At 32.8% G+C, this 26,391-nt stretch overlaps 1 protein-coding gene across 1 annotated transcript in view; it reads right to left on the reverse strand.

Annotated features, from left to right (window-relative positions):
• Positions 1-26,391, reverse strand: part of Ctnna3 (catenin alpha 3) — a 1,674,700-nt gene that overhangs the window by 769,110 nt on the left and 879,199 nt on the right. Inside the window, exon 9 of the mRNA XM_026394645.2 lies at positions 24,426-24,578. Coding sequence (XP_026250430.2) covers positions 24,426-24,578 — 153 coding nt within the window. The remainder of the gene's footprint in view (positions 1-24,425; positions 24,579-26,391) is intronic.

Raw genomic sequence — 26,391 nt, forward strand, 5'->3', positions numbered from 1 at the left:
TTCAGATTAACTTCATGTGATTATACTGCAACATTTAATTTTTTCAAAATTATTTTTCTTTCTTTTTTTTTTTTACCTTGAACTATTCCACCTTTTTCAGTTATCTTCAGAATTTCTATATAATTTGATTTTCCCTGTGTAATGGACATTTCTTTTCTAGAAATATTGTTCCCATAAACACAAACAGAAGCTCCTTTTGCAATTGAATTGCTTCTCTTTTATCATTAAAAAACTGTCACTATGGGGTTTCATGCCTTAGAACATAAACATGATTAAATTTTTACTTGACTTTATTTGACTCTTTATTCATAGAAAATTTCCTAGAACAAGGAATAATATAAAGACAGAAACCAATCTTTGAGAAGCTCACAACCTAGATTTCACTATTCTCAAAATGTGGTCCATGGGCATGACAGACATCACACACAGTCTTGTTAGAAATGCCAATTCATTGACTCAAACCTGCCTAGGTAAACAGAATTTTTGTTTAAACAAACTGTCTAAAGTAACTGTTTTAAAAAGCCATTCTGGTTATTCTTATGCACATTAAGATTGGGAGGCTCTAATAAAAGAAAAATTATAATTTAAAAAATTTTAAGGACATTCTAGTGAATTTATGAAGAGATAGTAATGCCTTCTGATAAGGTTGAGGGAAGGTTTATGTCTTTGGAACAGGAGGAATAGCTATGTAGAAGGGAAGGAACTCTACACAAATTACCAAGGCCAGGAAAGCAGACGTGTCATTATGTGAGACAGATAAATAAAAAGCAAACAAACAAAAGGAAGAAAAATAGATCTTTTTTAATTTCTTTTATTAGTGTTATGTAGTTTTAATTAAAGAGGTCTTTCACCTCTTTTGTTAGATTGATTCCCAAATAATTTTTTTGAGGCTATTGTAAAGGGACAGTTTTCCTAATTTCTCTTTCAGCTGATATATCATTGGAGTATAAAGTGCAACTGATTTACTCATGTTGATTTTATACCCTGCTACTTTCCTGAATTTATTTATGAATTCTAGAAGCTTTCTAATAGAGTTATTTGGGTCTTCTAAATGTAGAATCATGTCATCAGCAAATAAAGATAGTTTGAGCTCTTCTTTTCCTGTTCGTATCTCTTTAATTTCTTTCTTTTGTCTAATTGTTCTGGCTAAGGTTTCAAGAACTATATTGAATAGCAGTCTTTCAACAAGTGAATGGATATAGAAAATGTGATATTACTGTGATATTACAATGTGATATTACAATGTAATATTACTCAGCCATAAAGAAGAATAAAATAATGTCAATTGCCCATAGATGGATGGAACTAGAGAATAACATGCTAAGTGAAATTAGCCAATCTCAAAAAACCAAAGGCCAAATGTCCTCTCTGATATGTGGATGTTAACCTCAAAACAAGGGAGGGTGGGAAGGGGAAGATTAGAAATCCACTAGATTAGACAAAGAGAAACAAAAGGAATGGAGGGAGAGGGGACTAGGAAGAACAGTAGCATTAACCAAACTCAATTTTCTTAAACATTGTATTTGAATACATGACCAGGGTAATTCTGCATCATGTACAGCCACAAGAATGAGATCCTAAATAAAATAAACTATACTCTATGTATGTATAATTTGCCAAAATATATTCTACTGTCATGTATAACTAAAAAGAACAAATAAAAATTTTAAAAATAAAAATAGAAAGGAATAAAGAAAGTCTAAAGACATTATCAAAATACTTTGTGACTACATAGGAGAAAAATGCCTGTTACCAGGATGGGTGAAGAGAGGCCTCAGAGTGATTTACATAAGGCTGGCCAAGAAGGGTAATTCCCATTTGTAATAGTCATGTAATCTGGAGACTGGGAAAACACAAATTCAAATTTCCAAAGCTGAAAAAGAGCTACAGAATAAGCTAATACATTTCATTGTACTATGCATGAGTTCCTCCTATACATCATGTGGGTGAGTGTATGTGTGCTCAGTAGGATTATATTTCAAGTTTACCTAGATTCTAATTATCTAGAAAATCTTCTAGAAGAAGATATCTAATTATCAAGACAAAAGGGGCACTTCTGTGCCTTTAATTTTTTGTTTGTTTTTTGGACATTTTCTGTTGAGAGCCACAGCCAAAGGGGCCCCAGCAAACTTCCAGCTGCCAGCAAACTTCCAGCTGCCAGCTGATGATTGGCTCACAGAAGCCCCAGCAAACTTCTAGCTGCCTGCTGATTGGCTCCTCTGCGGTGATGCTCTTTGGGCTGTTTCCCTGCCCTTTCAGACCATGGAGCTGCTCATTGGGGGACTTTTTTTGGCTCCATCCATGTGACTCAGCCAGTCTGCCTCAAGAGCTGGAGGAGTGGGGGGGTTGAGAGGCTTGTGGGAAGCTGGTGGTGGCAGTTGGGCTCTGAGGGAATTCCTGAAGAGCTGGTGTGGTGTGGCATGTGTGTTCTAAAAATAAAGTTTGTTTTGCTTGATAAGTGGCTCCTGAATTGTGCCCAGCCAGACTGCGGCAATTTTCACCTGCTCTTGAGTCACTATCTCTCTGGTTTTAGGATATATTTAATACATATTAATTTTGCCTTTAATTACACTGGTTAGTTACTAGATTTTTATTTTATCACATTCGCTTTGCTCCCTAGTTTTCTATCATTTACTCATTAATTTAGAATAATAAACTGAAAGATAAAATTTAATTATGAAATATAAGACCCAGGATTTCTAACACAAAAAACAAAAATGCATTTACCTGAAAAAGCATGAACCAGAGAATCTCCACAAAGCCAGGCTGACCAAAATATCTCCCCATTTGCCATTTTATTGGTTCTATAAGATGTATGTATCTTATAGTGATGAGGCTATATCATGAGAGTTTTCCAGACACGTAAAATGTGACAAAAAATTACTATATCTGTTTAAATACAAAGTAATTTCTAATATAGAAGGAGAGTAAATTTCTGTAGTTAGAAATAAGATCATAAAAAATATTTTCTCTACAAATAAAACTAATAAAGTCATCAGAATATGACTTTTTACTGACCTGCAAAAGCTTGTTTAAATGTAAAGTAACCCCTGTATGAAATTTCTGCAAATATATTCTGAAATAAGAGAGAAGAAAGAGAGAGAGAGAGAGAGAGAGAGAGAGAGAGAGAGAGAGAGAGGCTTTATGGTTAATCTGAGATTGACACTAAAGCCATTTTGGAGAGATACTAGAGCACATTATTGAACAGGCAGGGTCTCTATATTTCTGCAGTAAGAAAAAGTATAATCCAGTCAATTAGATTATAAAATGTCTGTCAGAAAGTACTTCCTCATATTGACAAAAGGGAAAACTGTTCAGGAAGAACACATTGAGAGAAAGTAGAAATGAAATCAGTATAGGTAAGGGGGAGAAAAGACCAAAAATGAAGTTGGGAAGTGGAAGCAGGAGAGTAAATCACAGGTGGGGGATGTCAGTCTCTAGAAAAGCAATAGCAACTGCTGTCATGAAACAAAACTGTTCTCTTAGACCTATCATCTTCTAAAATGATCTGATGCCACTTAAAAGAAAACTCTAATACTTATTAGGTTTTACAGGTAACCTGGATTGGATGCACCCAAAACTGATACAGAAAATTTAAGGTCTGTTTGTTTTCTTCTTAGTGAAAGTTTCACAGGGTTTTATTCTTAGTATAGTTTTCTATTGCCTTGGATAGGCAAAAATACCATTTCATCAAATAATTAAGAAAATGTTTAACCTGGAGGATATAAAATTGAGTCATTTGTATTTGACATTCTTCTTTGATTCATAGAATTAAGTGTTTTTTCCATGACAGAAGCACCATATAGATGATTAATTTCCACATTTCTATCTAATGAAATGGTTAACACTCTCACTCAACTAGTGAGAAAATGGGCTAGGCACAGAATATTTGTCTTTTGACTTGATGCTACTCTTTTAACTGTCCATATAACCTCTTTATAGATATTATTTAATGGTCATTAGCTACTCAGAGTTTAGTAAATTTGTCTGTCTTGCACTTATATTTTCCATATTTGGCTTTATTTAAGGATCATGTTATTAGATAATTGGTTAATTTGGTAGTTTAAAATATCAAATATTGTCTCTTAAAACAGAATTATTACCTAATCCATGCCTTTCAAAAATAAAATGTTTTCCAAATGACATGGAGAAAAATAATCAGTGTAATTAAGCCCTTTTGTGTTTCAATAAATAAAATCACTCATTTGAGTTTATTCCTTAATCTGGGGTATAATCACTATGCCCTTAGGAATTTTAAGGGTTCTTTTATGTTATGAATTGCAATCAAGTATTTCAGAACTCAACATCCCCGAGTAAGTAATTTTTAATGACTTCTGAAATGTCTTACTTCACTTCTAGATGCTAAATTCATTTAATCACACTAATATGGAAGCTTTAAAATCTGAGAGCTACAATTTAAGAATTCAGATGCAGTACTTTATAAGGATTGGCACAAACTCAGTCATTTCTTTGCAGTCATCTCTACTCTCAGAACCTTGTGGCTCTCATTCATTCTGTTGTCATCTCCATGAACCTACTTATCTGTCACAACAAGGTCTATGGCTCCTCTTAAGCTGAATCATGTTGTGTTATGCTTAAGTGTATGCCTTTTCAAGTTTGGCACATGCAGAAATATCCACATGGAATCTAAATATTAGTATTTTAAAATGTAGGTTAAAAAGTTCATTCTACCTCATATTTAGTCATCCTACAAATGCTGAAGGCCAACAAGTAAACTTGGTAAAAATGATAGCAGAGAACAAATTAATCTGCTGGCATGAATTCTAGCATGTAGAAATGTATCCTTATAATGCACAGAATGTCTAAAATAGACTGAAGTATCTGGTTACCATCCTTTAAAAGCCAAGCCTGTTGGTAAGATATAGTCTCCATTAGTATCTGTGCATTTATTTATTCATTCACATAACAACTATAAAATTATTACTCTATTTCCAATATGTATGAGGCCTGATGGAATATATAATATGTAATATTGGCACCTAGAATAATTTATTATTCTAATTCTAGATGCTAAATCCAGGTGTAATGACATACCTTGAGAGAAAAGACAAGCTATACTATGCTGTGATGAAACATGAGATAGTCATACTAACAACATTTACAATAATGGGTGCTGGTAGTCACCCTTTCACCAACTAACTATATGCCATCCATCAGAATATCTATAAATTTTCTTATTTGCAAAAGAAAAATGTGGATTACAGAGTCCTTAAACTCTTCCTTCTTTCTGGTTGTTTCCTGTCCAATCAGATGTAATAAATTTGGTTTTATTTTATAGTAAATGCTTGAAAAAATTACTAGGTGATATTAGAAAAATGGATTTCAAAGCCAAAATTAAGACAAAAATGAGCATTTCATAAAATGTATATTAATAAGAAAAAAGATTGTGGGCATTGAATCCATTCAAAACTAGGCACAAATTCTAGCTCTACCATTTTACAGTTGTGTGATGTTGGTAAGCCAATTAACCATTCTTAGTCTTCTACAAAATGAGGCAAATAATATGTGAATGAGATTATGCATGTAACATCATCTGGCACACAAAAGCACTTACACAGGATAGGTACTACTTTAAGCACTGCTTGCATAGTATGTTGTTGTTTTTATTTTCCTGTTTCTAATCCCTCATACATTAACCATGTAATTTTATCTTTACAACTACTCTGTAGGGTAGTATTATTCCCATTCTGCATTTAAAGAAACTGAATCACAAAGAAGTTCACTCATTAGCATAGGCAGTACCAGGAACACCTTCTATGTTCACCCACACGAAAATAGAGGTAGGGAAAGACGAAGTTGAAAATCCAGACTTCCCATAAGTGTAAAATTTTACACAGCTATTTTCATCCAACAGAGTCAATCCTTCAAGATTTATTTCCCCACAAGCTTAAATATCTTCCTTTTACATTCTGCGAAAACGGATGCATTGTGGTCTGCATGTGTTTTTATCTGTGTTCATGTATTCACTGAACAAGGGGATACAGGATTAAGGAACTGTGATTTGTAAATATTAGGGCCTTTAAACACATATTCTGTGCTTCTTTTTTAAACCAATAATCTAAAATAATTTTCAAAGAGAAAAGTTTTTTTTAATTAAGGTAATGGTTATTAAAGGCACAACAGAAAATACTGGTGGACTTTGACTAATGCAAAATCATAATATCCAAAGCCAGTGAATAGAACGTAATTCATTTGACCTTGTATCACTTGAACGTTGTTTACAAATTTAGAAAGTATGTACCATCTTGGACCATAATGCTTTTTATTTTTTCCCCATATATTTCTATCTTGAAGAGACAAGACATTCAATCTGTTAACAAAAAGGTAAGATAACTCTTTCTACTCTTCAGAAATAATAAATAAGCTGGGAATTCTTCAGGTAAATGGTTAATGGTGGCCACATTTGCAAGTAGGAAGTTTGCTAAATCTGCATTTATGTAATGATCACACCATGCAAGCCTTGAGACCTCACTAGCACCTGAAAAACTGCCTGCAGGTCACATTCTCACTGCACCACGACAGCTCTTTTTAAATTCAGCATGGAACTTTATAGCTGTGAAAATTTCTGAACACACAATGAATTATGGAAAACTGATCTATGCACCATCACTTTGCTATCTGCCAGTCATAACTCAGGTCTAATCGTTTATTAGCTCCATGCCGACATGTTTGACTGACCACAAATTCCAGAAATTATATGCTGGTTGGTCATGGAAATGTGGTTTTGGTGCACTGGGACATTTAGAAAACATGATTACAAAAACAGAGACTACTGGACCTGAGAGAAATAAACTCCTCTGGTGTGTGTTGTTCCATTACAATAGTTAAGAAGGAAGAATAGCAATAGAAAGATTGTGAGTGATCACTATGCTTTTCCTCATTTATCTTACTCTTTTTAAAACAGTTTATAACAACATAACATAATAAAATTAGATACGCAATCAGAGGATCCCCTGCCCCCCAACACACACACATAGATAGACACCAGCATGAAATCACAGGTCAAACAGATTTCTTATACTGACAATGCAGCAGACTTCAACGCAGGAGAATAGCTGGCCACAGTCTATTTCTTAAAGAAAGCTGCTGACAATGCTCCCTGCTGTCAGTCCTTGCCACAAAGCTTATAGGCTCATCTTTGGTTTCAAAGTTGTCAGCACCACCTCATGCCAAACCTAAGCAACAGAATCTAACCAAATCTAACTGCAATTGGAACCTGGAAAATTGGATAACAAAACATTTGAATCTAGAGATTAACAGCCTTCAAATTTTTCAAAACAAAAATGCCAGATCCATTTGTACATGTCCAAGTATATGAAGCAATTTCATAGGACATTTTCACTAACTTGAAGATACCTTAAAAAAAAAACAAAACAAAAACACTACTACTTTATCATTTCTGCTCTGGACCTCGCCAATGTTTTGAAAAATATTGAATTTTTGAAGTCAAATAAACCAGATAATTTGACTATAAATGCCCTCCTGTAACTGTTTTTCTAGGTGTACATAATATTTGACATGCTGCTAGCAAACAGATGTACAACAGTTCCTATCTAATTAATATCCTGGAGATTGTCACTGTAGTGTTTATATAAAAATATGAAGTAATATTAACTTTTGATTATAAATAAATTAAAATATTCACTAAGAAGACATTTTTAAATGAGACTTTTTGTCTTGCCACTTGTTTTACACCATCAGATTTTTATTTTACTTGGAATATTTTAGTGAATAAAGTAATTACTAATTTAAAAAATGATTAATTCATTACATTTATTTTTAGATTAGTTTTAGGTTCTTAGCAAAATTGAGGGGAAAGCAGAAAGTTCCATATAGTCTCTGCCCACCCTACAAAGTGTCCCCATCATCAATATCCTACACCACAGTACTGCATTTGTTACTATATTGATGAATATTGACACTTCATTGTCATCCAAAATCCATAGTGTACATAAGGGTTCACTTCTAGTGTTGTACATCCTATGAATTTTCACAAATGGATAATGTCATGATAGTACCATTGCAGTATCATACAGAAGAATCACTGTCCTAGGTTTTGTTTGTTCTATTTATTCATCTTTCCTCTCTACTGAACCCTGGAAATCTGTTTTTTTTTTCTTTTTCAGAATGTCATATTGGTGTAATCATAGACTATGCAGCCTTTCAGATAGTCTTTGTTCACATAGTTATATGGATTAAAGTTTCCTACATGTTGGATCATGGCTTCATAGGTTTGTTTCTTTTTAGTGTTGAATAATAATATTCCATTGTCTGAATGTACCTCAGTTTATTTATCCATTCACCTACTAAAGGACACCTTGGTTGCTTCCAAGTTTGGGCAATTATGAATAAAGTTACTAAAAATGTTCATGTGAATGTGTTTAGTGTAAGGCATAAGTTTTCAACTCCTTTTGTTAAATCTCAAGGAGTATCATACTGGATTTTGCAGTGAGGGTATGTTTAGTTTTGTAAGAACTGCCAGACTGTCTTCCAAAGTGGCTGCATCATTTTGTATTCCCACCTGCACTGAATGAAGGCTTCTGTTGCTCTGCATCCTCACCAGCATTTACTGTTGTCAGTGTTTTAGATTTTAGCCATTCTGATAGGTGTGTAGCAATACCTTCTTATTATTATAATTTCCAGTTCCCTAAGGACATATGATGTTGAATATCTTTTTGTATGCTTATTCATCATCTGTATATCTTCTTTGGTTAGGCATCTCTTTAGCTCTTTTGCCTATTTTTAAATTGGATTTTTCATTTTCCTATTGTTGAGTTTTAAGAGTACTTTGTATATTTTGAAAAACAGGCCTTAATCAGATAGATCTTTTGCAAATATTTTCTTCTATTCTGTGACTTATTTTCCATATGCTTGTCATTGTCTTTTGAAGAATTCATTTTTAAAATTTCAATAGCATTCAGGATATCAATTGTTTCTTTTATGGATGGAGGTTTTGGTGTCATATGTAAAATGTCATTTACACTCCTGCCTTCATCTAGGTTCTCTGTTAATTTCTAAGAGTTTTCTAGTTTTGAATTTTACATTTAGGTCTGCAATCCATTTTTAATTAACTTTTTTAGGGTTTAAAGGTTGTGTCTAGACTCAATTTTTACCTTTGGATATCTACTCGCTTCAGAACCAACTATTTGTTAAAACAACTTTGCTTTACTGTAATGTCTTTATTCTTTCTTAAAGATGCAGTTGACTATCTTTAAGTAGTTCTATTTTTGGACTATCTATTCTATTTTCTTACTTGTCCTTTTTTTTCCCCACAATGACATGCTGTCTTTATTACTATAGCTTTATTATAGGTCTTAAATTTAAGCAGGGTCACTGTTCCATCTTTGTCCTGTTTCAATATTAAATTGGATATTGTGCAGATGTTTTGCCTCTTCAAACAAACTTTAAAACTAGTCTGTCAGTGTTTTCAAAATAATTTGTTGGACTTTGGTTGGGATTGTGTTGAAGCTACAGACCAAATGTGAAGTTGACATCTGGACAATATTGTTGTCAATTCTTTGTAGACTGCTTTAAAGATTTAATGCCATTCTAACTTCAATCTGAGCAGTAATTTTGTTGGTAGTGATAAGTTCATACTATAATTTATATGGAAAGACAAAGGAAGTAGACGATCCATGAACATTTTTTAAAAGAATAACAAAGACCAGTAATAACAACTTATTTCAAGACTTATTATAATGCTAAATTTCAAAGAAAATCTTATATTGGTAAGAGTAGACATATGAATAATGAAACAGAACAAAGGGACCAGATGTATACTTACCCGGTATAGGTCAATTGATATCTGATGAAGGTACAACATGATTCATTGGAGAAATTATAGTTTTTTTCAACAAATAAGACTGAAATAATTGGACATATATATGCAACAAATACAAAAATGAACCTTCACCCCTACCTTGTACCACATAAAAAAATCAATTCAAAAGGGAAAATAAACTGTAAGTGTAAAGCAAAATTTAAAAATGTCTATAAAACAAGATAATTCAAATGGAAGAAGTGATTTACAGTAGAAGGGGTAGAGAGAGAAAAGGGGAGGGGAGGGGAGGGGAGGGGGGATAGTAGAGAATAATACAGACAGCAGAATACATCAGACACTAGAAAGGCAATATGTCAATCAATGGAAGGGTAACTGATGTGATACAGCAATCTGTATACGGGATAAAATTGGGAGTTCATAACTCATTTGAATCAAACTGTGAAATATGATGTATGAGGAACTATGTAATGTTTTGAATGACCAACAATAAAAAAAAAAAAAAAAAAAAAAAAAAAAAGAGATGTTAAATAAATGTTTTTATTTCATGGAAAAAAAAAAAAATGTCTATAAAAAATATACAAGAAATTATTGTAACTCTGCTTTAGGCAAAGAGAAAGTACAAAAGCATAATCTATATAATAATAATTTTGATACATTCAACTTCATCAAAGTTAAATGTTCTGCTGTAAACAAGATACTTTTAAAATAATTAGAAAAGCTACACATATAGAGAAAATATTTACTAATCAGATAAATGATAACGAACTAGATAGGTAAATAACAATATAAAAATAAGAAAATAGAAAAACTCAATTAAAAATAGATGAAAATTTTAATTAGACACTTCAATAAGGAAGGTATATAGATGAAAAAGAAGCACATAAAATACATTTAGAGAATTAGGCTTCAAAATGAAAACATTTATCCAAATTAGAAAGCCATGATATAAAATTAATATACAAATAATTAATTGCATTTCAATACACCACAATAAAAATTCTGAAATAATCCTAAGAAACAGTTTCATTTACAATAGCATCCAAAAAATAAGAAATTGTAAATAAATTTAACAAAGAAGTGAAAGATTTTTTACTCTGAAAACTGTAAAACATTGTGAAAGAAATTAAAGCAGATCTAAGAACATGGAAGAATGTCCCATGTTTAAAATCAGGAGACTTAATATCGTTAAGATCACAAAACACCCGACACAGATTTTCAAACTGGACATAATTCCTACCAAAATTTCAGATGGTTATTGAAGAAATGGCAATATTATCCTAAAATTTATATAGAAATTTAAAGAATCCATTTTAGCCAGAGAGATCTTTAAAAAATTAGAAGACTCACTTTCTGATTTTAAAACTTATTGCAAAGCTATAGTAATCAAGAGAGATAGTATGGGCATAAAAGTAGATATATACACCAATAGAATAGAAATAAGCCCTCACATTTGTGGTTAATAGACTTTTGGCAATTTAATTGGAAAAGAATGATCTTTTCAGGAAATGGTACTGGAATAAATGGATATAAACATCAAAAAGAATGAAGTTCTGTTCTTTCTTTGCCTAACACCAGATACATAAGCAAATTTAAATAAGATCAAAGACCTAAGTATAAACCTCAAACTACAAAACCCATAGATGAAAATATAGGAGGAAATCTTAGTGAACTTTGAAGGGTCAATTTATTTTATATATAAAACCAAATGCACGAGTAACAAGAGGAAAATTAAATTGTACTTCACCAAAATGTGAAAATTGGGTGCATCAAGACATCATCAAAAAAGTGGAAAGATAATAGCTAAGCTATGGAGCCAACCTCAGTACCTTTCAACACATGAATAGTAGAGAAAATATGATATATGTACACAATGGAGTATTATTCAGCCATAAGTGCCACAGTCTGGCTGGGCAAATAACCGGGAGGTGACAAGCAACTTGAAGGTTGAAATGGGAACTGCTTTATTACAGAACAACAGCGGTATATATACCTAACTGATTACACACAGCTTGACTCAATTAGCATCATCTAGATACAGCAATCAGACAATAAGGAATCTCCACCATCTTAATGGCTCTGTGGTGTTGCCTCACAAACCACTCCTCCTGGCAAACTGCCAGGCGCCATCCTGACTTGATTTGTGGTCCTCAACACATAAGAAGAATGACTTTATGGTATTTGCCAGTAAAAGGATAGAACTCTAGACTATCATGATAAGTGAATTAAGTCAGTAACAAAAAGTCAAAGTTCAAATATTTTCTCTAATATGCAGGATTTAATCCAAAATAAGGTGAGTGGATTAAACAAAAAGAATAGAAGAACGATTAATGGAATAGACAAAGGGGAATGAAGGGAAGTGAGGAAGGATAGGATAGGGAAAGATAGTGGAATGAATCTGATCTAACATTTTCTATGTACCTATATGAATATCCTACAATGAATCTCATTATCATGTACATCAGAAACACTAATTTAAAAAAAAAGTAAGTAAATAGCAGAAAGATCAGCAAAGGGAAGGAAATAAGGAGAGGGAAGGAGTGGAGAGGAATAAATGTACTAAGGGCCGAATTAGAACAAATCATATTACTTGCTTTTTTAAATGATGTCAAAATCAATTCTATTGTCATGTATAACTAAAAAGAACTGATTTTTTAAAAAAAGTAAAAAGAAAAACTAGAGTAGGAAAAATGTTCATATCATATAAGTGATTTACATATAGAATATAGGAAAAACTTTTATACCTCAATAATAATAAGACAATAATAAAAGACAAACCATTTGTTATTATGGGCAAATAATTTAAATATTTTTCTTTCAAACAAGAAAGACACAGATGAACACAAAGCACACATAAAACTGTCCTGTATAATTAGCCATCAGGGAAATACATGGTAAACCTACAGTGAGGTATCATTTTATATCACTAGGATGGCTATAATCAAAGACAACTAATAACAAGAATATGAAGAACAATATGCCATAAAAACTGCTGATAGGAATGTAAAATAGTATAGCCTAACCCTGCCAGAAAACAATCTGAAAATTTCTCAAGTCTTAAAGATAGATATTATGTGACCCAGATATTCTGCTATGTGTATATACACAAGAGAAATAAAAAGAAATGCTTATACAAAAAGCTTGTATGTAAATATTTATTAGAATTATTCATAGTAGCTAAATATGGAAAAAACAAGATGTTCATCAACTTTTGAATGATGAATAAAATGTGTTATGTGCAGACAACAGAAATGACCATAAGAAAAAATGTACTCAACATACCACACTGGATAAACCTTGAAAATATTATGGTAAGTGAAGGAAGCTAGTTACAAAGACAACAGATTGTAGGGTTTCATTAATATGTAATGTCAAGAATATACAAGTCCCTAGAGACGGAAAGCATTTCAGTGGTTACCCAATTTGGAGGAGATGGCAATGTTTTTCAATTGTAGTGATGGTTGCACAACTCTGTGAACTGAAAATCATTGAATTGTATGGTATAGGAATGATATCTCAACAACATTTTTATAAAAATATTACAAAAATTACCAACAATTAGAGAAATCCTGATTAAAAGCATGAAGAGATAACACTACATTCAGATTAAAATGACAGAAAACAAAAAAAATTTACAATATCAAGTACAGGCAAGAATATGGAACAACTAGAATTCTCATATATTGCTTGTAGAAATGCAAAATAGTCACTTTGGAAAACAGTTTGGAAGTTTCTTATAAAGTAAAACACGCATTTGATTTTGTTTTGTAGAGACGGGATCATTTTTTTCAAAAGCTTCAAATCTAATACTTCCATTTTGCAGAATGTGTCAACATGATTAGTTTCATGACAGGGATATTTTGGGGTACAAACAGCTACAGTTTTAACTAGGTCTAACATACATATGAATGATCCTTTGGCAAGGTCCCCCAATAAGTGATCTTCTTGATTCATCTCCTTATTCAAGGAAAATCACTACAAGAAAGAAAACTGGAAGAAACCATTTCCCCAAACCAAGTTCTCTTGTATTTTATACAACATAGCTGCAATATCTGATTCTCATCTACAGATCACATTTACATTTCTAACAAAAATTCATCTTGCTGAACCTTGTCTTTCAAAACTTTACCCTAGAGAAGAAATTACAAAACTAGTGGTCTTCAGCATAATATATTGACACAAGTGATAGGGTTGTATTTTTACTTTGTGTTTTAAATTGATTTATCTGTCTCACTTAAAGATAATAAGTTTTTACATTAAAATCTATATTCTGGATTCTTATAAGAAATTGGAACATCTGACAAATCTAAGCCTGTATTCCTGCATTGTAGATTGACAGGGACTGAGTTGAGGGTGACCCCTTTAGACTAGTATATGCTCTTCTTTATCACAGACACACCCCATACAGTTTTTCATTTCTTATGGTTCTGCAACTTACTTTAAGCATTTGAATTTTCTGTCCCTGCCTGAGGACTCACTGCACACAAATTTGAGAAAGCTGAGTGAAGAAAGAGCAAATAAATGCACTTTAGATGAGGAAGAACTCTCATAACAAATTGCCCTGCAAGTCTTCACTTCTATTAGGAACTCAACAGGCCTTTTTGAACAGAGAGAGAAAGCTAAATAGTATACATAGCACTGATTAACAGGCAAAATATATTTCTAGTTCCAAACAATCAACTTACAAATGGACTGGTTTTACTTTTCTCATTAGAAGATGATGCCTGATTTCACTTAGGTCTTATATCCTGGGCTAATCACTAGGCTGAGCAGTTACCTAAGAGTTAGAAACAGTAACTGTATGCCAGAGGATTTCTCAGGCATAAATGTATACTTCCAGCTTTCTGCTTCTCTAGTTAGGAGAAGTAGAATAAGACAAAATGCACTCAAGTCCTGGAACTTTTGCAGCTTGATGTCCAAAACATTCAAAAAGGATTCTGTTAACTTTCTTCAAAGAATTAAACATAATAAAAATGGGCTTAGTTTCTAATTTTAGATTTGTCATGATAACTTTAGCCCTTTAATCTCTAGCTTTGTTAAAACACAGTTGATTGGATTTCTACCATTTGTTAGCTATGTGATCTTTGGCAAGTTACTTAATTTCTCTGAGATAGGGTGTTTTTTTTATCAGCAAAATAATGTTAATTGATTTCTCTCAATTAAGTACTTTGTATGATAATAATACAAAATATATATTTTTTCTCTTTTTTTTGTTCTCTTTTTTAAGGCTACTTTTGTCCTAAAAAAGCTATAACCAATTCTCCAATATGTCTGGTTAATTAGGTCCCTCAATTCACCATCAATTTAACTACACCTGTAAAACAAAACAACTCTTCTCTCTGGTTTCTAGAACCTTGAATGGCAAGAATTAAAATTATTTTAATCCCTCGTCTTCAATTCACAGATAGTGAAACTGAATTCCTGAGAAGTTTAACAATTTGTTAAAGTCATCTCACCAAGGGGGTTAGAATTCATCTGTTTTAAAATACAAAACAGAAAAATAAAACTGGGTTTAAAGCAATAGGGCTCTGTGGGGATGAGTCCTATAAGCCCGGCACATTGTAGGGATGCATATTTTTTTCATTTGTTCTTTTAGATATAATGATAGTAAAGTATAATTTAACACATTATATATACATGGAGTGTAACTTATTCTAATTAAGATCTCATTCTTATGGTTGTACATGGTGTGTAATTTCACTGGTGGTGTATTCATATATATATATATATGTATATATATACATATATATATATATAAACATAGGAAAGTTAATTGTTTTTTAATTGAATAGAATAGTGAACTGATTAAAAGAAATAGATCAAATCCAATTTGTATGATCAGACTGGTGATTAAAACAAAATTGGACTTCTTGACTTGCAATTATTCATCTGTAATTGTCAGTGTGTTTGCTGGTTAACTCTTGGCCAAATACCACCTGTAAAGTAATACTGGGAAGTTTCCAGTTTCAGATAAGTTTCACACTCTACATCCAAACTCTGAGTTCATAACTTCTACAGAAGACTTTGCATATGTGAACTTTCAGCCTGTTAGTATTTCTGATAAGAATTTTTACCTGTATTTATAAGTTGCATACTTATTATGGGCATCGCAATTCAGGTTATATCTTTCCATATAGTATTTTTGAAAAATAAAAATATTAAACAGAGGAAGGGAAGAAAATTAATGTTTGCTGAACAAAGTTCACATGATGTCCATATAGCATTTGGTGCTTTATTGTATTATCCCGTTGGATTCCACTATTTTCTTCATGTTACAGTAGCGTGTCTCCTTTACAGGACACATATAAGAGATATTAAGTTACTTCTCCAAGAACAGATGGCTAGGATTCAAATCTAAGCTTGTTTCCATATTTTATATTTTGCTCAATAAACTATGCTGTTCACCATCTTTAAGATTTTCTGTAGGAGTAATGGATTTTCAATTTATTTGTTTATTCATTAATTCAACACTTACTGAATGATGTTCTACTATATGTCAGGCTAGAGAAACAAAAGCAAAGGCTCCAGACATTATCTGGAGTATATGGCACATAATAGGCCCTGAAAGTATATGGCACATAATAGGCCCTGAAAGTATATTTATCAAATGAATGAATGAAGATGCTCTTACCCTTAATTTGTTCATCATGTATTTAGATCTATACTATCTAATACACTGTTCATGTGGCTATTGAGCACTTAAAATATAACTGGTCAAGATTAAAATGGGCTATCAATATAGAGTATAACTTAGATTTCTAAGTCTTAGCAAAAAAAGATAAAATACCTAATTGATAGCCTTTATATGATTCAAGGTTTAAATGATAATATTTGGGGTGTATTTTATTGAAATATATTAAAATTATTTTAACTTGTTCCTAATTTTTAGGGTAGCTACTAGAAACTTTAATACTCTGTGTAATTGCCTTTCATTTCTTTTGGTCATCACTGATCTAAAAGACATTAAGTCCTGGGGCAATTGCATTTCTGTTTCAATTTCATTATTAAAAAAATGTTGTTCTTCTTTCTTGATGTATGGTAATAATTTGGATTTTAAAATGCAGTTCTTTGTAAATGTCCATCTATGTTTGTGAGGTTAGAATCGATCATTGGGGTTGGAAATTTTCATATCCAGATGCAAAAATGTCCATGTGCAGACTCTCTTAAAATGTGATTTCCCTTTAGATGCTTCTCTGGTGAGAAGCTATTGATGCTCTCCAAGTTCTTTCCTGAATCCAGTTTTACAAGATGAATTCGAACCTCTTCACCCTGGCAACCAAATACTCAAGGCTGTTCATCAACTGTCTGATTCCATCTTGTGTTCCTGCCAACTTAGCTATCTAGATTTCATTTCTATTGTATTCCTGGAACGCAGGAATGAGCACTGTGCCTTTATTCATCTGCAGTTACCTCCACTTGGAATTCTATTTTCCAAAGCCAGCTCATGCTTAGTCTTCAAGCTTCAAGTAAATATTGCCTGCTTCAGGTTGAATTCCCAAACTATTCTAATCTTATACAGTTTCTCCCTCCTCTGAATTCCAAAACACTAACATTTCATTTGAATATTATTGTAGAAAGTCTCTGACTTATCTATAATTGAATCGCTAGACTTTTCGTATATTCCAAAAATCATAAGTGGAAAAAATGATAAAGAAATCTCTCAAATATGGAGAACTCTCCATGTATTCAAGTCAGGCTTATAAGGGTCTTGTTCAGCCATATCTTTTTATGTGAAAGGATATCAAGATGCTGAACAGTTTACAACCCAGAGTGGCAGTCATACCTGTGGGCTCTGTTATAAGCAAAACATTCCTGACTTAGGTACAACATTCCTTCCCCCATGAGAAGAGGAGAGTTGCCAAGATGCCCACTGAGCACAGTTGTTGGTTTGTGTACAAGTGTAGGTATGGATTATCTTTTCTTTTTTTATCCAATGGCGAGAAGGAGGAAGAATAAAATGAGACTCTAAAAGCTGTTTTTATTTACAATCAAATGTGCCATTATTTGATAACAGATGAACAAATAGCCATAGCCCCCTCTAAAGATTTCTCTCTTGGCACCAGGGCTTTGCTAAATCTGGTTCACCATTTTGCAAGTTGGAACAATCAGCTTTGTAAGTTGGAGGAAAGTATTATAATTAAATGTCCACCCACTTTTTCATTTTTGATGAAAGGTTCCCATGAAATGTACTAAAATAAGGTGCATCAAGATAGATGAATTTTTGATGAGTAAGTCAAAGCACTGATGAACCTGGTTTTCACATAGAGAGATATTCCTAGTTCATAGAATATTTTCAGACCTAGATCATTAACACTGTCTTTTTCTTTTTCTTTTCCTTCCTTCCTTCCTTCCTTCCTTCCTTCCTTCCTTCCTTCCTTCCTTCCTTCCTTCCTTCTTTCTTTCTTTCTTTCTTTCTTTCTTTCTTTCTTTCTTTCTTTCTTTCTTTCTTTCTTTCTTTCTTTCTTTCTTTCTTTCTAATTGTTGAGTTGAACTTCAGTCTTCCAGTTAGGAAAGATACCCAGAAATGCCCTCATATCCACATAAAAAGAAACAAATCTCTCATTTACATGTCATTTCTCTGGCATGTCTACTTTTTTTGTTGTTTTTAGTGTGTGTGTGTGTGTGTGTGTGTGTGTGTGTGTTTTACTTATATAACAGTAGAATCCACTTTGACATAATTATACAAGCATGGAATAGATCTTTTTCTAATTCAGACCCCAGTACCTCTCCTTCCCCTTCCCTCTACTGATCCTTCTACCATTTACCCATCACCATTATTATTTGTTAATTAATTAATCTCTTGTGGATGTACACAATAGTGAGATTCAGTCTACTTTTACAGTTGGACATGTCAAGGGAAGGAGCCAACTTTCCAGGATGTGCCTTCTAGGATGACCAGCAACCATATTTGCATATAGAGCTTGATTAGCCAACCCAATCTCCAACCAGGATTCTGTTGGAAACAAGACGCTTATTTCTTAAGACTCTTCTGCATTGTCCCTAGTTTTTTATGATGATATCTATTTTTGCATGGCAGTTTCATAGTAATGAGCCAAAGGTATAAAGGAGTATTTTTTTTTCCAGAATAGAAATTGTTGAAATAAAAAGAACCAGGTATTCTTTCTTGGCAGTTGATTAAATTATGACATTCTCTCTACTAACCCACTTATGCATGACCAATTTCTTATAAAAATAATGCTGATTTTATGAAATTTAAATAGAAAAGCAGGTTGTCATATAGCATAGGAAAAGAACCATATTATTGCATCTTAATAATAAATTGAGTTCTGAAATAAATTTGAACAATTATTGTTAAACAATAAATTTACTTAAGCAGACAGAACAGAGGATACGGTACTTATTTTAATCCTCTTAATAATGAAGAAACATTAGCACGTATACCAAGTATACCAACTTACTCTCCTATTTGGAATGAAAAACAAAACTATGATCACTCTTCTTTATGCTCCACCTCTAAGATTTATATTGTGGAGTTATTTCTCTTTGATTTGAGGAATGAATGGTAGGGATAATATAAGATGCTTAGCATGGCTGCTAAGTGATTTCAGTGACGTCTAATATCCTAGCAAATCTCAGTTAAATATTTTATTCTCCAAATATTTTTCTATAATCTTTAGTTTTTCTCTTAGTAATTCTTCTACTCTCCGAATTCAGGCCTTCACCCCATATTGCCTTGGTCACTACATACTTCTTTTTTTTTTAAATTAATTTTCGAATCTGTTTTAATTAGTTACACATGACAGTAAAATACATTTATGCACTATGATATATCATACATAGATGGGATATCATTTCTTATTTTTCTGAGTGTACATATTGCAGAATCATATTGGTCATGTAGTCACACATACATAAAATAATAATGTCTATTTCATTCTACTATCTTTGCTATCCCCACATCCCCTCTCCTCCCCTCCCCTCCCATCATATTTAATTATAACTAATATGGTAAAATCCATGGGGTAAACCAGGAATCTCACTGTTTTAGTTGGTAGCAATTGTAGTGTTCAGCATGAATTGAGTTGCAAAGAACAAACTGTAATATAACCAAATAACAATGAAATTTTAAAAATTTGATTTTGGAGAAATATTACATAATAGGCATTGTAATAAATAATGTATATTGAATTAGTTATGTCATTCTTCTGAGTAATAGTTAAAACATCAAACTAAAGTTAGAAGTTGCATCTCTGAGGGGGCCAAGTGATTTAAAGATGTTACTGCATTGTTACAAACTCCTTCTGAAGGAGATCTGGAGCAGGATGTACAGTATCTGCTTTGAAAAATTAATGGTAATGGCATTTACTAATATCACTGTGAAGAATTATTTTAAAGTACTCATGAGCTGCAAAGCAAGAAAGCCCTCTGCTTAATAACTGGGCTCAGTCATATATCTCAAGTCCAACTATTAGAATCCCCAAATCAACTCATTAGAGAGAAAGAGAACTGAGTTGGTGTTATAACATTTTCCTTCTTTCAGTAGGAACTTATTAAGTACTAACTGTATAGTCTTTGCTATTAAAGGAGACCAAAAGTAATAAAATAAAAACTCCTTATTCTTTAGAATTACAGATATTTTTATTTTTAAGACAAATTTCATATTTTTAATTGTTTAATAGACCCTATTATTGGAAGCCAATAGAGTTAATGATGCTCTTAGTCACTATCAGAGTGAAATCAAAGTACTTAAGACCATAATTCAATAACCTTATCTATCATTAATTGCTAATCACTATGTTAAGATAGTCTTTAAAATGTCACTCTTGACTCCTGGTTACGATTCCCACTATGAGTCTATGGATCCAAAAACAAATTTGTTTTAAGAATGCTCAAAGGAGGAAAAGATTTTCACAATACTCCAGTTCAGCAAAACTAAGATAAAATTAGTAACAAACATCTAGATTTTCCAGTTATTGGCAGTATCTGGGGTTTTCTAACCAACATTTTACCCTAATACCTTAATATACCCAACTACATGATAAGATACCCAACTACATGATAAGATAGCAGGAGACCTTAAACATGATTTCACCAGAAAATACATACGTGCAATTTATCAGCCATTCTGCTCCCCATTTCTATTTATTTCCCCTATTTTCCCAAATCCACTTCCTTTTCTTATTATTCCCACAGAATTTCTTAAAACCTCCTTTTTTTGCATTGTGTTTAATAAAAGTTTCACTTCTATTATCTTTTTGTAAAAGTCACAGGTTAACCATTACTTAATGAGTTACCTCAACACTATAGAGTTTTTCTTCAAAGATCCAAAAGGAATTCTTTAAGAATGGACTTTTCCCCCATTTACATCTTATTTCAACAAGTTCTCTGATTTTAAATTGTTCATGAGAAACATAATTGAAGTGACATGACTTTATCACGACAAGTCATTTAGAATCCAAGACTTTCTTCCCTTTTGTGTTAAAAATTCACCTTGGGAATAAGATGGGTATATGTGCATATCCGTATAGAGAGTTCATAGGGATGGGAGTAGGGGATTGATAAATAATCAATACAAGGAGAACTTAAAATGTCCTCTGAATCTGATAAATTTAAGCACTGCTATTTCCCAGGACTCTGCCACAAAAACTTCTGTCTCAATATCTATGGTAAATTAATGTTGATTTTCTCTATTGCTCTCATAAGGCAAGTTCTTTCCAAAAAAGCATTTTCCTGAGAGGTAAGTGCAGTACTCTTTTTTTCTTATTCTTATTCTGTGTATGTATGTATATGTGTGTGTGTGTGTGTGTGTGTGTGTGTGTGTGTGTATAATTTTATATATCCTGGCTTACATTCAATATACTTAAAAACCATTTTTATTTCCTCCTGCTTCTATATCTCCCAGAAAACCAGAAGTCTCTCAATTGAAATAACAATTTTGGAGTAACCTCAGATGTTATTTTGTTGAAACTTCATTATATAGGTTAAACAAAGTAAGCCCTGGGAAAAGAAGTACAGTAGTTTAAAGGTGGCCATTAGTATTTAGATGTTCCCTTCGTTGAGAGTGAAATCTCACCAATACTCACCCCTTGTGTCTGGGTAGGCTCTATTATTGCTGTGACCAAGAGATACAATGAAAGTAACTTTTCTGCAATTTCCAAACCTAAGACTTCAGAGAATAGCAGCCTCTATTTCCTGTTTCTGAAGTGTTATTCTAACACATCATCATAGAACCCAACACTAAGAAAAGCAGATGCCACATGGGAAAGATATGTATTGCTCTAGTCAAAAACCATACCTCTCTTCCCTCAGCTTACAGTCAACATGCAATTTGAGTAATGTGAATGTGCCATCTTGGATGTTCAACCTACGTAAATCTTTGGCATCCCCAGCCAATATATAAGAGTAATCACTCGAGAAACCCTAAACAAGAATTATCCAGCTCTGCCCAGTCAATCCACAAATCATTGAGAGATAATAACAAATAGCTATTATAAACCACTACAATTGAGGATCTTTTTTTTTTATTTTTACATAACATAAACTCACTGAAACTGAAAGTAACTTAGACCAAACCTCCTTTCAATAAAATCAGAATGAGATCTGAACTTGAATATTACTTCAAATCTAGCATCATTTCTTTATAATCTGTTAAGAGAGCATACAGATTAAAGTAAGACCCAGCTCAGACTCCAAGTAGCTCATAATTCTAAAGCTTTTACTCTTTCCATATTCAAATTAAAGAGCATTCAAAATTCTTAAATATTTAAAACAAAATTTTAGAGCTCTATCTACATAATATAAACCATCATTATGGTTGAAAACAAAGTCATATTTCCAAGTATTCTTCAAAGCAGTCATTTAGTAATAAGTCATGAAAGAAAGTGTTTCTTAGGTAAACTGATTTGGAGAAACTAGCTTAAATGAAATGCAAGAAATCTCTTTAGGATTTTTTAAGAATATAAAATCTCCAACCAAGGCACCTCTTTTCAATGGGGGCTTAATGAGATTTATGTTTCACAGAAAGACTACACAGAAATAGGAATAAGGATGCAATTTCATCATCAGAAACCAAATTTTACTTTCAAAGTGTTTCACGAAAAGTTTTTTTTCTAATTTCATAATTTTGTGCTGCTTCTTTTTGGAGAATGCATTTTTATATGAAACTTTTACAACCATCAGGGACTCTGGTACATTTGTGCTACATATGTTATCTTTCACAACCTGTTCCTATTGTTCCATGCTTTTACTTTGAACATTATCTAGTAGGTATATTAATGAATATTTGAGGAATGACTATGTAAAGGAATAAATAAAACTAGATGAACAATAAACTACTGAATCAATTAACTAAAATTATAAATCTGAAAGTTCAGTCCAACAAAAATTAGGTTTGGGGTTGGTACCTTTACTTCCTTAAAAAAAAAAAAATGGAATTGAAACACTTGCCCTGTCTCATAGAGTTCCTAGGAAATTGAAAGGAGATTTCAAAGTTACAAGTGGCATAGTTTTAAGGCTGAAATGGGGTTAGCGACCGTACATTCATCTACTTCTTTCATTTTCCATTTGTGGAGATAGGAGTGTAAAAAGAGAGTTTATAGTACAAATACTAGCTACATTGGAAACCACCTTACCAATGAATTAAAGACGCGAGGAAAGTTGTATCAAATGATGTGATGCCAATGCAGGTGGTTCTCTCCCCTCCCCACTACAAGTTTTACAAGCAATTTAGGTCATAAAATACACATCACTACAAGTTCCCTACAGAGTTTGAGGAAGGTAAGGCAGGCAAGATATTTAGTGAGCAGTATGGCATGGGTATTGGCAATCAGAACTGACACTAGCCATACTGGTGAGTGATAACTGAACATCAGCTCTGATATATGAATCTGGTAAATCATATCTCCCCTTTCCCGCCACTGATTCCTGGCCTTGTGAGTACTGTCATCTTACTTGTGTTAGAATTTCTTCCATGCACTCTCTCTTATGTTGTAGCTGTTATTGATGACTACAATACAATAGGTTCCACGGTCTGTCTCCTGGGACTCTCTAAGGACTTCATGGCTCCTTTAGCAATACACCATCCGTCTTCCAAAATCATGGGTTACTCCCTTGTCTCCAGTTTTTAAGAAAAGGGAATTATAGTTTAATCATCTCTTGTCTGACCTACTATCCCTACTTAATTATTCATTAATCCAACCCTAATATATCCCACAATCTTGGTTTTAGTTATGTACTTAGTTGAAAATGTTTTTAAAAACCGAAAGAGTAATACAACCATAAAAAGGTGGTAGAGAAACAATAAAACAGTCCAAGGAAAAGTATTTGATACTTTTAAGTTAGAATGGAAAGAAAATATCTACAAGGATAAAACTAAGTGTCTGTATTCAGCTAGTTCTTTTATGTAGCTCAGACAAAATATACATTAAAAAAATAAAACAACAGTGGGTGCAGTTTCATAGCTCTTTCTCAATAAATCGCTCCTGTTCCAAGCCAGTGGGGGATGGTTTATGCTATTTGACATAAACACCATCACATCTCCGAGCCACAACCCTGCTACGTTTGTAATACATTGTCAAGTTTTTATCTGGGTACAATTCAACTGTAAATGGGGAATGGGAGTCTCATTCTCCTGGATTTAAAGCGGTTACAGTTCTAGCATGCTTACCTCTATAAGCCTGCTGGTGTGTTCATGAAATATTGCAGCATATTCTTTTATTTCCTTTTCCCGGCCATTCTTAGCAGCTTCAATGAGAACCAAAAGTGGGACTGTTGTATCCAAGAAAGAGTCTGACACATGATCTATAATAGCCTTGCGGAGCTGAGGAGAAATTAAAAATTCAAGAGTTTTTTTTTTTTCAGAAAAGGTTCATGCTATTTCCTAATCTTTAATCTCAGTGGTTACAAAATTCATTTCATATATTTTTAAACAATTCCTAAAATCACAATATTCAACACCATATTTGAATATCCCCTACAAAAGTCAGACAAACAATGTATCTGGTGAAAAAAAAATCATACAGCAATAATTCCCTTGCTCTCAGAAATCACTAATGTTTCTTAAACTCTATTTAGCCCATGAATCAGATTATAAGGAGTAATGTTCTACTTTTTCCTCAAAGAAATTGCATTATTGGAATGTTTATACATGTGTACAAATATCTTTGTATATCTTGTATTTTCATAATTACAAAATTACAAAATGTTTTCAATCTTATTGGAGAAATGGGTGATAAATTTTAATTAGCTAAATTGTAGACTTCATGGTAATTAAACCAAGTTAGATCACCAATTGTGCCAGATGATAACAGATTAATAGAGCAAGGAGAATAATAAATGAGTTTGATGTCCAATTTTCTCCATTTGCATTAATTGTTTTTGCCCTCATACCTTAAATTATTAAACCATAACATTCTGCTACAATTAGTACTTTTAAATTAGATTACATGTAAGCATATAAATGACAATCAGATAATTACTCAGCAGATATTTTCTGAGATTTAAAACCACATTGGAAAATTAATTCATTGTATTTATATGCTATTGAGACTTTATCACAATATGCTAAAATGTTTCAGTAACAATGTCAATGACTATGAATGGGCTCAAAGGTTTTTGAATCAACCCACTCATTTAGTTTAATAAGCTCTATACAATAAAACAAAGAGATAAATAAGTATCAGATAGAAAAATTATAATTTGCCTTCTGTTAAAATTATATTTTAGGGTACTTTTTAAGCCAATAGCAGCCTAATTTTAGAGTACGTGAGAATGACCAGTAGTAGATTTTCAAGTAGCTGAATGAGAGAGCTGCATTTTTAAGAAGTACTATCTTCCTATAATAGTTATAACATAATAAATCCATAATAATTATACATTTCAGTGAAATAAATACCTTTGTTCAAGATGGTAGAAATCACTCAGAAAATTTGTGAAATTTTCTGCCTATCAGCCTCACAAAAGCTTTATGAATATCCCCAAAGAGTCTGTTTAGCATGCAAAAAGGCAAATCATTTATGGCAACAAATTAATATTTACTGAGCACTTATTAGGACAGAGTACAGATTGCTAAGAGGTTATAAGGAAAGGAGAACTTAAGTGAATGAATAATGTGGTTTTTGTCCATCAAGGAACTCAGTTAAGAGGTCATAAACTAGAGCTGAAGCCAGGAAGTATGTTGCATAGTTTCAGATATTAAGAGAAAAGTAGCAGAAATTTCTCAGAGGCGGGACAGTTTTCCATGACCATCTTCCCCTTTATCCTCTTCTTTATATTTGTAACTAGGACATAAAAGGAATATCTGCACCAGAGACCAGCCATTGGGAGTCTTCATACTGTAGGTACTCAAGCCAATGATGTGGATGGAATTCTATTCAGGAAGATATACCGAGAAGAGACATCCAAAAAGGAAACCTTAAGAAATATTTCCAGAGAATAGGAAGATGGCGGCGAAGGGAGTGCATCACCCCAGGGCGCCGCGTCACTAAGTGGGAGAAAGACGATGCAAAACGGCTGAAGGATATCTTTGGGAAGTTCCAGTGAAATTGAGGTGCTCCAGAATCTAGTGGACAGATTTCCATCGTGAGAAGTTCGGCTCTGAGAGCTCCATTTCCCCGCACGGAGGGTCGCATAGC

Source organism: Urocitellus parryii, chromosome 5, assembly GCF_045843805.1.
Source record: "Urocitellus parryii isolate mUroPar1 chromosome 5, mUroPar1.hap1, whole genome shotgun sequence".
In the NCBI taxonomy this organism is placed as follows: Eukaryota; Metazoa; Chordata; class Mammalia; order Rodentia; family Sciuridae; genus Urocitellus; species Urocitellus parryii.